We start from the raw sequence: 15,052 nt of genomic DNA, 5'->3' as shown, positions 1-15,052 counted from the left end.
TGTTTCCAATTTTTCACTGTGATAACCATCTTAGTACATAGGTCTTTGTATTTCAGATTTTTTTAAAAATGATAAGAACCTTAGAAATGGAATTATTCAAAGGGCATGAACATTTTTTAATTTTTGAATTCATATTGCCATAAAACTTATAGTGTGTAATCTTCAGTGCAGTTCCTACTTTAAGAATCTGTTTGTATATGTTCCATGTTATTAAGAAATCTTTGCTTATCATATTAGTGGAGTGTCATTTTTCCCCCCTATTCTTTGGCTGTTGTAATTGTATTTGAGATTTTTTAATGCATATATTATGTTGTAAGTTTCTTGATATTTTTCATTGTTCTGCCATTAAAGATCAAATACTCACCTAAATTTGTCTTCTAGAATCACTTAGGGTTTTTTTCCCCCCCTTAATTGCTAGAAGGCATTCCTAGCATGTACTTTGTACATTCCTAGCATTTATTAAACTGTTGATCCCCTCCTCATTTATTTGTTCAAGTTTTTGTATATAAATATACTTTGTGGTTGGTATGTTCAGAAAATTCTAGAAAAAGGAATTGTTTTCCTGTTTACTGAGTTTTAATATTATCTCTTAAATCTCTTCTCCCTCCACCCTCTTTTTTCTGCTTCCCATCTATGAAATGTATCCAGATGTCTTTGGTTCTGAATGAGTCTTGAGAAAACACCTTAAAAAAAACCTAGTCTAGTCCTCATCTGTTTTCCTTTATTTTCCTTGTTATATGTGTATTTTTAAAATGAATTCCCATTTGCTTTTATTTTAAACTCAATTTACCAGATGTTACCAAAACATTATAGCAACATTAGTAGTTTGTGATACATACTCCGTTGTTATAACATTTTGATCCTCTTTAACTGTTAATACTTCCACCAGAGGATGAGTGGAGGAGAAGAAAGGTAAAACATTGAAAATTGGCTACACCCTGAGCCAGAGGGTATAGTCTTATGTATTTTCTAATCCAGAGACAAGTTTTCATGTATCTTAATCCAGAGACAAGTCTTTATGTATCTAGACCAGTGGTTCTTAGTCTTTAGTATACTACAAAGAATGATTACCTCAGATTTAGGGTAAAGGCTGACTTTAGAAATATCCATTGTTTATGATATAGTTTCTCACAGGTTTCATTAAAAATATTTCAATACTTGTCTTTGAAAAAAAAAAAAAGAAATATCCATTGTATGGTCTGTTTATATACTTGGTTATTTCTCACTGATAATGGGATATGGTTTATTTTGTAACGCATATACTTAACAGAGTTTAGAATACCATATTTTATGTATTAATGCTAGCTAACAAATTCAGTGATGATGGAAGGTCAGATAGTGCTTAAGATAATTTAGCATGTTCAGTTCAAGAGAAAAGTTGAGATGTAATTATTGTCCCTGGAGCAAATGGTTCTGGTATGGGAAGAACAGGTTGCTTGCAGTAAAGTTATTCTTTTGAAAAGTTAATATTTTTTGAATCACTCAGAAGACACAAAGGCAATATACAGTGAAAAGTTTTCTTACTACTTCTGTCCCTTAGACACTTTGGCCCCCTTTCCAGAGGCAACCAGTTATATCATTTTTAAATACTAAATTCTTATGGTTTTAAATGATTTGCGAGTGTCTATAGAAGAAAATTTATCTTTTAAGTTATTAATGCAAGGAAGTTTGGCATCAACCTTTAGTATTTATTTTGGATAGAATCTTTTGTTTACATGTGTATGTGTTTACATATATGTGACAAATTTGCATAATCTTTTGTTTACATGTGTATGTGTTTACATATATGTGACAAATTTGCATACCCATATGTAAATATATGATTCCATTTTAAAAGTAAAATATAGAAAATTAGGAAAACAAGAAGAAAAAACATCTGATAACTTTAGCAGAACTGGTATAGTCATTTTAATGTAGAATACTTCTCCCCTAGATTTAAATTCTGGGCACATAGTAATTCTACATACTTTTCCCCCCTTAACCACAAGAATTTCATGTTGAGCATACTGGGTTACTGACTCATTTCTTATAAGGGATATGAATTTCTTAGTAATATTGCTCTTGGAAGCAGGAGCAGGGAAGTAACCTTTATTGAAGAAGAGAGGAAATGAGAGATTGGCAAGAGTAGGGAGGTTAAATAAGGGTACATATTTTTAATAATTCAATCTTGAGAAAAATAAAGGAAAAGTCAAGTTTTGGTATTTTGGGGTTCTTAGAACTGATTGCTCTTGTTTTTTTCTTCTTTTGTTTTGATTTTTTTTTAAAGAGAGGATTGAATCCAAGATTGAATCCAAGGATAAGCTGACAATCTGTTGTTTAAAATGTTTGCATGGAAGGGCAGAACTGCCTTGGGTGGCCATTGCCTTCTCCAGGGGATCTTCCCCACCCAGGGATCCAACCCAGGTCTCCTGCATTGCAGGCGGTTTCTTTACCATCTTAGCTACCAGGGAAGCCTAATACATAGTATCTGCCTCAAAGCAATGTTAATTTATAAACTTCTTGGTAGGATTTCAAGGAGGGTGATCCCAAAATGTTTCTGGAGGACAATAAATGTTGGTGGAATTAATAGTACATTACCCAGGACTTCCTTGATGGTCCAGTAGTTAAGACTCCATGCTTCCACTGTAGGGGATGCTAGTTGGATCCCTGGTTGAAGAACTGAGAGCCCATAGGTTGTGTGACGCAGCCAATAAATAAATAAATAGAAATATAAAGAAAATAATGTATTACTCAATACCGCTAATTTAAGTAAAATCAGTAATAGTCTATTTCTTTTTGTCACTTATAAGGACTTTGCTAGGATCGCCTGGAAGTGATACTAGTTTGTCTCCTCTGTTGTGTAGGCTCACCTTGATCTTGTGGTTAAGAGAGTGTTTGATAGGTTTTTCTCCTGTAAAGTTACCTTCTCCTTCTGAACTCTGTCCTTTAGAAGGGAGTCAGGAAGTCTAGTCCACGTTCAAGGGTCAGGGAGGGTTAAGCTTCACCTCCCAGAGGATGATAAATCTAATACTACTTGGAATTTTATAAGGAAGATTTGTCCCTTTCCCTCCTACTTTCCTCTCCCTTTGTGGGAGTATTTTAAAGCAAACCATAGATAACACACATGTCATTGATAAGAGAATTTTCATAGTTCTTGATACACATTGCTAAACTCCAGAAGGGTTATGGCTGTTAACTGGAGGACGAGCAATGTATGACTAAACTTTCATGGTACTTTTTTGGTGGTTTTTTTAGGTGAAAGTTTATGTGTTAATTTGCATTTATTTGATTAGTTAGGGTGACCTTTTAAAATGTTTGTTAATTAGCTGCAGCACCTCTTTTGGGAATTATCTTTTCCCTTGCTCTTTACTTATTTTAAATGTCTTTTAGAGATTCTCTTGGCTATTTTAACTCCTTTGTCTCTTAGAAACTTAAGAGATTTATTTACATTTTGCTTACTGGCCCTTCGTTTTTAATCATCTTCAGGGTTTTGTCTTTCATTCATATCTTATGATCATATCATTCTTAGCCCTGTTGTATTCTTTTAAAATTTTTTCCTCCTATTGCATTTACCTATATATATATATGATAAGGAAATTTGGTAGCCATTGGTAAAGCAAGAAGTAAACAAGTAATGCCATTGTAGGTAAAAGTCATCTAATGGTAATTCCATTCCAAATTAATGTGAGAACTCTTTGTGGGGTAGTCTAGCAAATGACTGAATTATTTGCTTTAAAAATTCATGACTGAAAAAAAAAAACAAAAAAAAAATTCATGACTGGTTCTCCTAAGCATTTTGTGTTAAAAGTACTTTTATGTTATACTTTATAAATATTTACTATTTTTTGGTGTCTTACGGAGAAGGCAATGGCACCCCACTCCAGTGCTCTTGCCTGGAAAATCCCATGGACGGAGGAGCCTGGTAGGCTGCAGTCCATGGGGTCTCGAAGAGTCGGACATGACTGAACGACTTCACTTTCACTTTTCACTTTCGTGCATTGGAGAAGGAAATGGCAACCCACTCCAGTGTTCTTGCCTGGAGAATCCCAGGGACGGGGGAGCCTGGTGGGCTGCCGTCTATGGGGTCGCACAGAGTCGGACACGGCTGAAGCGACTTAGCAGCAGCAGCAGTGTATTACAAAAGTATGAGACTAACTTTTTTTTTTTTTTGAGACTAACTTTTATAATCTTGAAACCTATGTTGACATTTTAGTATGTTTTGGGAATTTTTGTTACCCCTAGGTATTATAAAATACCTTCTTTTAAAAAAATATAATTTCTTAAAAAAAGAAACCTAGGTGATAATAGCTTCTTGCAAGGATACATTCAAACCACATAGTTTCTTCTGTAAGAGAAATCAAGATGAACTTTCACACACATGCAAATATATAAAGGCCTTCCCGCCTAAATTTTTAGGCTTGGAAGACATTTTTTTTTTTTTTTTTACTTCCTTTTACTCCATAACAATTATGACAATAACAAATAGTTCCAAAGTAATAGAGCTGAAGTCAGATTGTCAAAAGAAAATCAAGGGTTTGTGGTTACCCTTCAGTTCTTCCAGCTTGTTCCTGGAAGAAGATAGTGTGTTAGTTATAGCATTAAAGAAAACGAGAGTACTCTCCGAATAATATTTCACATTGTCATTGGATGTTATTTTTAATTGCTCTTGGGATTTTAAATCTATTTTTCTGTGGTTTACAGTTCTGTTAACTCTTTAGCTAACAGTCTAATAAATAAATATTTAAGTGGGAATAGACCCTTACAAATCTGGCTTTGTAGCCACCTAGAAGAAAGGGAAACAAATAACCTGTAACACATTCTTAATCTTACTGTGATATAATGGATTAATAATCAATAGTATAAACAGCTCCTAAAATCAACTAGACAAAAAGTTTGAAAAAGAAGAAATAACTTGAAAAGATGTGCAGCCTCATTACATAGGTAATAAAAGCAATGAGACATATTTTGGGGCCTGACATTCTGGCAAAAAAGTGTTTTTTTGATATATCTTAAGTATTGTTATATTATTAGTGATGGTAACACTGTATGAATTGCTAACTACTATGCTATGCAATTAGTAATATGTACTATGTGCTTTTGATAGAATTGAAATTGGTAAAGGCTTTTTGTGAATGCCTTTAGATCTAGAGATTTCTTTTCTTTTTTTTTTACTTCGTCCTACAAAATATGGGCACAGAGATGTTTGTTGCAGCATTATAGTAACAAATGTTGGAAAGGCCCTAAATTACCTTTCCTAAAGGAATGCTAAAATGGTGTGTTCATGTTTTGAAGTATTATATAACCATTAAAAAGAATGAAGTAGAGCTTTATATATTGAAAGGTCTTCAAGACTTCTTATGTTACTCAGAAGCAAGCTGCAGAACATGTATAATATGATCTCCTGCTGCTGCTGCTAAGTCACTTCAGTCGTGTCCGGGACTCTGTGTGACCCTATAGACAGCAGCCCACCAGGCTCCCCCATCCCTCGGATTCTCCAGGCAAGGACACTGGAGTGGGTTCCCATTTCCTTCTCCAGTGCCTGAAAGTGAAAGTGAAGTGGCTCAGTTGTGTCCAACTCTTCGCGACCCCATGGACTGCTGCCTACGAGGCTCCTCCATCCATGGGATTTTCCAGGCAAGAGTGGGGTGCCATCGCCTTCTCTGAATATGATCTCCTAAAACCTACCAATATGAAGAAATGTGTATATATATTTAAGAGGGTATAAATATATATAAAAAGACCAGAAAGTATTCACACTTGACTGTTAACTGTGGTACATCTGGGGAAAGGGAGGAGAATTGGGGAGCGAGAAATGGGAAGGTGGACATTTGTCATTTTACTCTATGTGCATCCAAGGATACCACTGATACTAGATATGTAACACTGATAATGTTGCTGTTTTACAGATATTTGCTACTAAGTGTGTTTGACCTAAGCAGGAACCACTTTTTAAAAACTTTTATTTCCTAAAGAATCAATCCTGTATATAAGCATGCAATTCCATGGCATAACTTTAGAAAACACAGAGAAAAGTAATATCTACTTTTCTCATCTTTTCCAAAGTTATAAATAGGCAATTGAATTTGACTCCCCAAAGAAGAACTAAGGTAAATTAAACCTACCTAGCGTGAGCTAGAGTGTTTAAGGTTCTGACCGCAGATAATAAATTGGTTAACAGCACTGGAAAATTCCTTCAGCACATACAGAAGCAGGATGACTCAACCAGCTGACGTCTACCAGGGAAGGTTTATCAGTTGCAGTTGGTGGAGGAAATGACCCGGATCTGAGGAATAGGGAGATTGTGTTTGCCCTCCCAGCATACCGAGTGGATTATTTTACTACTTTCCTGTGCTGAGAGTTGTTGAAGAGTGGATGGTTTGAGAACTTTAGATATGCTTTATCCTTTATTGCTGCATTAAAAAGTCATCTGTAAACCGTTGCTTAATTTACACCCAGAGTCATTGCTATCACAAGTATTCATTATAGTGGGAAAATACTGACGTGATACATAAGTTAAATGCTTGTTATGGCAAATCCTAAAATAGAAGAAAGTAGAAATGTATAAAAGCTCTCTTGTGTCTATCACTCAACCTCAGTAATTATCAATTCATGGCCACTTTTACATGTGCCGTATTTACTTCTCTCCTCTCCTAGATTATTTTGAACTTGTTCAGTGCACTGTTCTCATTTTTTATGACTTTGGCCTTTTGTGACCAATTGGAGTAAAACTGGTTGTCTTCAAGGGTCAAACCCATAACTTTGATATTATTTAGCCTTGTTCTCAATGCTAAATTGAGGAGGCGAATAACTCCTCTGAAACATGAAAAGCAAAAAGCATTGTTTTTAAGTTATTTTCTATGAAAGGGCTCTTCTAGGCTGATTTACCAGAATTCTGATTCAGTAGCCCAGTTTTGTCTTGCCCAGGGTAGAACAGCTGCTTAATGTCTTTGGCCACCAAGGGGTTTAAATATGGGGTGGAATTGGGTACCGTTTTTCTCTAGTACTCAGCTGCTGATGAGCATCGGTGCTTGTTCTGAGGTCCTAGCCAGAAGATAACTGTTTCCATTCTTTTTTTTTTTTTTTTAAGTAATTTTAAAGTGGAAACTCTTAACTGAAACTAGTACATAAAACAGCTCAAGTTTACGTAGAGAAATTTCCACGAAAGCATAGCACTGTTGAGGAATGTCCTATTTGTAAATACATTTTCTTACTTTACTGGAGGCTAATTAAGACCAGTAGATACTTTTAAATTCTAGTTGATTTACATGTTCCTGGCATATATAGATACAGAGAAAATAAACATTGTCCAAAATTAAAAAATACTTGTTCATTGCTATGGCTTAAGCAAAGACGGAGGTGTTTAGAGACACAGTGACGGCTAAAATAAGCTCCTGCCCTTAAGCTGTGTTTTTGTCTGGTGGGGTGGGTAGTGGTGGAGTCTAATTTTGTAAATCAGATGGATTAAAGAGACCTAAAAATAGCTGTTTTATGATTTTTATAGGTGCTAAAAAACAAGTCTCACTTCATTTTATAAAAGTCAGTTTGCCAGTCCTTTTTTCTTAGAGTATTTCTGTGGTAAGGGACTATAGAACTGGATAGACATCAGACATTTTAATATTTGAATTTTATTTAAAAAAAGCTTGTGATTATATCTTCTAATTTCAACCAACATTGTACTGGCCTGACAAGGCCGTGAGAGCGCAGGAGGGAGGACCTGTATTTGTGGACACTTGCGGATGTCCACACCCAGCACAATCCGAGCCCTTTAACAGACTTTCAGAGGTGAGCTTTATCTACACGTAAGGGTAAATTGTGTTTATTTTCAGGGTTTTGTCTACATTGAAAGCTTATCAATTAAAAGAACTTATGGACACAGAGTGGCCTCAGAGAAAACTGAAGTGGTCAGAGTTTGTATTTGATATTTCCTACCTTCTGGAGAGTAAGACTGTTCAGCTTAGGTTGCCTTGAACTCCGCTTCCCCTCCCCAAACCCACTCCCCTTAGCTCAGGTAAGAAGATACTAGATGGGAAATAGGTTTTCCCTGACTGTTATGCAACTTGATTTCACCTCAATGTATCTTGGATGTTTCCCCAAATCATCACATAGAAAAGTGACTCATTATTTTCAACAGCTGTATAGGACTTCATGAACTCATACTGTTGTTTACTTAATTAGAGCTACGTGGATAAACACTTTGAATTTTTTTTTTTTTGCCCTTATAAAAAACGTTGCAGTGGACATCCTTATACAAAAATTTTACATGTTTATGTGGATATGGATGTCTAAGTTATCTATGTAAAATTTCCACTTTTCTGGTAAAAGTGATGTTTAGATGTGCACTTCTTCCATTTTGTAGTTGCTTCTTGGCTCTGTTTGCCTTGGAAACATGCTCTTGGCTCCTTTTATCTGTTAGATTGCCATTTTCATACTGATTTTTCAGAACTATCTGTAAATTAAGGAAATTAACCCTGGTACATATTGAAGGTGTTTTTTTAAAGTTCTTTGTCTTTATTTTACAGTGTATTTTTGGCTTATAGTAATGAATATCACTTTAACTGTCAACATTATTGATCCTTTATAGTTTTTTGGAATTATGTTCTTCTACATTCATCCCAGTGACCTGCTTATGGTTATTTTATATATTGTGACTTTGTAAATTTAACTTTTTCTATATTTTAAAAGTTTTCATATATATGTACATAGTCATTATAAGAAATGTTTAAAAATTAAAATGAATTATATTCTCCTCTCCAGAACTGATCACTCATTAAATTTGATGTATTTTCTTCCAGTCCTTTATGTATGCATCATACTTTAATTAAAAGAAATAGACAACTATTTTACCATTTCTGAATAGTCCATGGTTAAAATGGCACCTTTTAAGAAACAGAGCTGAAGATTTTGGCTCTAATTTTTACTAAGAAAGCTCAGACAGTAAACTAGGAAACTTTACTCAGTGACTGTATATACAAAATCAAACTTTTGGATATGTAATCTCTCATAGAAAACTATATTTTGGATTACTACCACTATGCCATATATATAACCCAGTTGTTCAGTTGCTCAGTCATGTCCAACTTTTTGCAACTTTTTGCATGGACTGCAGCATGCCGGACTTCCCTGTCCTTCACCATATCCTGAAGCTTGCTCAGACTCATGTCTATTGAGTCAGTTATGCCATCCAGCCATCTCGTTCTCTGTTGTCCCCTTCTCCTCCTGCCTTCAGTCTTTCCCAGCATCAGGGTCTTTTCTAATGAGTTGTCATTTTGCATCAGGTGGTCAAATTATTGAAGCTTCAACTGCAGCATCAGCCCTTCCAATGAATATTCAGGATTGATTCTCTTTAGGATTGACTGCTTTGATCTCCTTGCAGTCCAAGGGACTCTCAAGAGTCTTTTCCAACAGCACAATAGTCCTTTGAAGTTTGTTTTTTAGAATGAAAAGTGAAAGTGTTATTTGCTCAATCATGTCTGACTGTTTGCAACCCCATGGACTCCAGCCTGTCATGGGATCTCCCAGGCAAGAATACTGCAGTGGGTTACCATTTCCTCCTCCAGGGGATCTTCCCCACCCAGGGATTGGATCGAACCTGCATCTTCTGCGTTGCAGGCGGATTCTTTATAGGCTAAAGTGTCTTTAATTTGTTTGTCCATAAATAACAAGTAATTCTTGGTTAAAGAATTCAAATAACAGAGGACCATATAGTGTATGATTCCATTTACATAAATTGTTCATAATAGACAAATTCATGTGGACAGAAAACCAGTTAGTGATTACCTAGTACTGGGAAGAAGAGAGTAAAGTGAAGAGTGACTGCTGATGGGTAAAGGTTTCGTTTTGGAGTTAAGAAGTGTTTTAAAATTGTGACAATGGTCGCACAGTTCTAAGAATATACTAAATATTGAATAGGACATTTTCAGCACCTCAACTGTATAGTATATAATTTATCTCAGTGAAGTTGTTATGAAAAATAAATTCAAGTAATACATATATATCTAGATAGAGTAAATATTTCTAAGAATAACTTTTACAAATATTCTGAAAAAAAGTGCCACCTTTATTACGTTCAAAATTCTAGTAAAATCATAGGTCAGTTTGTCAGCATTCTGTTCTGATCCATTGCTCTGGGTGATTATTTCTATGTGTGGCCTCACTTTAAAAAGTTAAATTGCTCATCTAGAATTTGCTCTGTTTTAGGAATGAGGGTGAGGAGTCAGCTTTCCCCCAACACTATTTTTGGAATAACTTATCTTTCCCCCCGTGATTTGATGCACTGCTCTTTAGTTCTTCCGGGTCTCTTACACATTTCTTGCATCTTCATAGTCTTTGCCTCCATTCATTTTGCAAGATCCTAGTTTGTGTTCATTATCATTATTCTGAATTCTTTTTCTGAAAGGTTGCCTGTCTCCACTTAATTTAGTTGTTTTTCTGGGATTTTATCATGTTCCTTCATCTGGGACATAATCCTCTGCCTTTTCTGCCTGCCTGACTTTCTGAGATTTTTGGGTTTGTTCTGCAGGCTGTAGGGTTGTAGTTCTTCTTGCTTCTTCTGTCTGCTTTCTGGTGGATGAGACTATCTAGAAGCTTGTACAAGCTTCCTGATGGGAGGGACTGGAGGTGGGTAGAACTGGGTCTTGCTTTAGTTGGGGGGGGCAAGTTTAATAGAACTTGAATCCATTTGTCTGCAGATGGGTGGAGCTGTGTTCCCTCCCTGATCATGGTTTGGCATGAGGGGACCCAGCCCTGGAGCTTACGGCTGTACGGTGGACTGTTGCTGGCCTCTGAGAGGGCCTCCACCCCGCACCACTGTGGTCAGTGCCCTTGTCCCTGGCAGGGAGCCCCAGCCGCGCCTCGCCCTGCAGGAGAGCTGCCAGCACTGCAGACGGGCTCTGTGGTCACTGCTGCTTTCCTCCGGGTCCTGCTCCGCGCAGGACTTCACATGCCCTCCATGAGGGAGTCTGCTTTCCCCCGTCCTCTGTAAGTTCTGTAATCACACCCAGCAGACCTTCACAGTCAGATTCTCTGGGGACTCCTAGTCCTGTTGCCAGACCCCCCAGGACGCCAACCGTGATGCGGGGCTGAGAACCTTCATTCTAGTGGGAGAACGTCAGTGGCGTAATTGTTCTCCAGTTTGCGTATCACCCACCGGGCAGTTTTAGGATTTGATTTTTATCATCATTGTGCCCCTCTTACCATCTCATTGTGGCTTCTCCTTTGTCTTTGGATGTCGGGTATCTATTTTTGGTGGGTTCCAGTGTCTTCCTGTCAGTGGTGGTTCATCAGTTAGTTGTGATTTCAGTACTGTCACAAGAGGAGGGATGTCCTTCTACCCTGCCACCTTGGACAAATCTCCTCACTTGTTTCAAAGTCTTCCCAGCCATTTCCTGGATATTGTCTTGTTAATTCATGTCTCTCCCCTCTCCTCCCCCTGACAATGATATCGTTTTAGATAACTCATTTTTTCTTTCTTTCAGAGGACTTTCCTGGTAGGATAAAGACTGTAAAGCGGACATGACTTTGCCGTTGTTGTTCAGTTGCTAAGTCCTGTCCAAATCTCTGCGACCCCATGGACTGTAGCCTGCTAGTCTTCTCTGTCCGTGGGATTATCCTGGCAGGAATGCTGGAGCGGGTTGCCATTTTCTTCTCCATTTGACATAGCTTAGGCTGCTTTAGTGAACCAGCACAAACCGAATGGCTTAAACAACAGACATTTCTTTCTCACAGTTCTGGATTTGGGGAGGCCTGTGATTAAGGTGTCTGGTGAGGAATCTCTTCCTCCATGTGTAGATGGATGCCTTCTTGCTGTATCTTCACATGTCAAAGAAAGAGATATTATGTCTCTTCTTTAGTGGCACTAATCCTGTTTATAAGGGCTCTACTCTGATAACCTTATTACCTCCCAAAGGTAGTGGTAGTGGTTTAGTCGCTTAGTCATGTCCAACTCTTTGTAACACCATGGACTGCAGCATGCCAGGCTTCTCTGCCCTTCACTATCTCCTGGAGTTCACTCAAACTGTCAGTGGACCATCCAGCCATGGTCCATGATGTCCATGGACCATGGCCATCCAACCATCCTACCTCCAGATACCATCACCTTGGGGATTAAAACTTCAACATAAGAGTCTGGGGAGGGGGGCGGGCAGTGGTTGGCACAAATGTTCAGTCCGTAGCAGTGCTGAGGCTAACAGAGTTAAAGGATTAGGTGATTGAGCAGAAGAGGGCTCTAGTAGCAGCATCTTCACAGGTGGGACCAGGAGAGTATATGAAGACTTTTGCATTTATAGAAAATCAGTCTGGTGATAAAGTGGTAGCCAGTCATTTGTATAGATTCATAATTCATTTAAGATTAGTAATTGATAGATATGTCAATAAATTTGAACTATAAAGAGAACTATTATGAATCTATACATAACATGAAGTCTTCATAGCTCAAGAGAAAGAGTAACTCTGAATAGCAGTCTTATGATATTTTTTCCTTCCTCCTAGATTTAAACAGTCAAGTTAAATCAAGCTGGGTAATCATGGCAGAAGGTGGATTCGATCCCTGTGAATGTGTTTGCTCTCATGAACATGCGATGAGAAGGCTGATCAATCTGGTGAGATGAACAGGACAGTCCTATTCAGAACTGAACTGTACCCCCTCTGTCTTGTTTTTGGGAGAATGTTGGTTATTGGAAAATTTTCATCCGACGGGCTCTAAAAATTACTTCATAATGAAAATTCCACAGTGGCTTAAGTCATAATAGTTACAGTGCTTGCCAGCATTTCTTGTTTTGTTTTTCCAAGCATTTCTTTTACTAGAGATAAAAACAGATTGCTGTCTTCATTTATAGTAGATTTATGTTGGTGGAATTCACCATCATGAGTGGGAAACACATATTTATGTAGACTTTTCTGTATTAATGCGTATAGTTTTTGGTTATACAGAGCTTGTTTACCTGATAAGCTATTATGAAATCGCACATCCTCTTATGATATAGTTCAAATCCTACTCTTAAAAATGGCATGACAATAAAGATTTCTATATAGATCATTTCCAAATCCAAAGCAGTTATTTGACAGAAACAGATTTCTGAACAAGTTTTTGATAGGTTCTGTTGGAGTATAGTGAGATTTCAATTGTAGGTTTTTAAAGACTTTCCTAGTCTATAACCTTAAACGCAAGGCTGTTTATGTAATATGCAATTTTTACATATATATATAATGTATACATTGTTTATATATTATACTTTATATTTTTATGTACAAAAGGAAAGCCTTCATTAATATTCACAATAAAATACAATTGACCCTTGAACAACAAACCCTTGAATGGGTTTGAACACTGAGGGTCCGTTTATGTGCAGATTTTTTTCAGTAGTACATACTACATACAGTACTGCATGACCCGCAGTTGGTTGAATCTGAGGATATAGGACTGCTTGTTGGGAGGAACTGCAGTACAGAGGGCCGACTATAAGTTATACGTGGATTTTCAACTGGAAGGAGGGTTGGCGTCTCTACCTCCTCATTCAAAGGTCAGCTGTATGTTATTACTATGTTATTGATTATAACATTTTGTTTATAATAATCTTGTACGGGGTATATTATTATAGGCCAGTTAATAAAGGCTGGTTCAAACATTTGCTGAAATACTTGAATTGTTGGTAATTAATTAGCAAGTTTCCTGCTCACTCAGTGTGTATGTAAAGTAATCAGAAGTGCGTTGATTACGAATGATACTCCTTTGAGAGTTAGCTTATACTAGGACTTATGATCTTTAAAAATGCCTAAGAGAGTAGAGATGAACTAGGAACTTAAAAATTAAATCAGACTTTTTTTTAATCTTCATTTTTATTTTATTTTATTTTATTTTAGAATAACATTTATTCAACAATCCCACAGAAAAGAATCCCTACAGATAAAAATTGAGTTTATGAATTATGTAGTTCTCTACTAGGAGAAGGCAGTGGCAACCCACTCCAGTACCTCCTGCCTGGGAAATCCGTGGACGGAGGAGCCTGGGAGGCTGCAGTCCTGGGGTCGCTAAGAGTCGGACACGGCTGAGTGACTTCACTTTCACTTTTCACTTTCATGCGTTGGAGAAGGAAATGGCAGCCCACTCCAGTGTTCTTGCCTGGAGAATCCCAGGGACAGAGGAGCTTGGTGGGCTGCCGTCTATGGGGTCGCACAGAGTTGGACACGACTGAAGTGACTTAGCAGCAGCAGCAGCAGTTCTTTACTGAATCAGACTTTTTTGAGTATAGAAATATGGCAGCATCATCTCTCTGATAACTTGACATAAAAATAGATTGTCTGAATAATCCCTTTGTCATGTCCGACTCTTTGTGACCCTGTGGACCATAGCCCACTGGGCTTCTCTTCTGTTCATGGGATTCTCCAGAGAAGAATGCTGGAGTGGGTTGCTGAACCGTCCTCCAGGAGATCTTCCTGACCCTGGGATTGAACCAGAGTCTCTTCTGTCTCCTGCATTGATAGGCGTGTTCTTTACCGGTAGCGCCACATGGGAAGCGCCAATCTGAGGAGAGAAGAGTTTAAAAAGTGCTGTCTGGGAGTTCCCTGGCAGTCCAGGGGTTAGGACTCCACACGTCCACTGCAGCGGGCCGGGGTTCATTCTCTGGTCTGGTAACTAAGATCCCACAAGCTGTGTGGCCCAGCAAAATAAATTAGTAAATAAATCTCTCCTGTTTATTTATAATGTTTAAACTGATAGTTTTAATATCTTAATTCAACCAAATATAAGGCAGACTTTTTTCAAATCACTGTGATGTTAGGAACAAAAGATAGACTTGTCATCTATTTGTAGTAAAATTTCTCAGATTAGTTTTTAATGAGGATTGCTACCTCTTCTTATTTTTTAGTATAATACTTTTTAGTTTTAACGCACTTTATTTTATTCGCCGTGCTGCCTTCTAAGAGCTAGCTAAAACTAAGCCCTGCTCTTAAGGGTTCCCTGTGCAGGCCTCTTCTCTTTAGTAGATTGTCAGGGAAGCCATGTTTACCTTGGTTTTTAATGAGCATATTGTTTCATGTTTGATGGTATATTATTTATAGCAATCTTGGTTTGAAATAG

The 15,052-nt window shown here is 37.4% G+C and overlaps 1 protein-coding gene across 3 annotated transcripts in view; it reads left to right on the top strand.

The window, feature by feature from the left end:
* SMIM14 (small integral membrane protein 14) overlaps nt 1–15,052 on the top strand; it is a 128,274-nt gene that overhangs the window by 86,461 nt on the left and 26,761 nt on the right. For all 3 annotated transcript variants that reach the window (XM_065907489.1, XM_065907490.1, XM_065907491.1), the window contains exon 2: nt 12,466–12,575. In XM_065907489.1, the coding sequence (XP_065763561.1) occupies nt 12,466–12,575 (110 nt within the window). The remainder of the gene's footprint in view (nt 1–12,465; nt 12,576–15,052) is intronic.

The sequence above is a fragment of the Muntiacus reevesi genome, chromosome 16, assembly GCF_963930625.1.
Source record: "Muntiacus reevesi chromosome 16, mMunRee1.1, whole genome shotgun sequence".
Classification (NCBI taxonomy): domain Eukaryota; kingdom Metazoa; phylum Chordata; class Mammalia; order Artiodactyla; family Cervidae; genus Muntiacus; species Muntiacus reevesi.
Note: the sequence above shows the minus strand (reverse complement) of the source record. Positions and strands in the feature narration are given on the sequence as shown.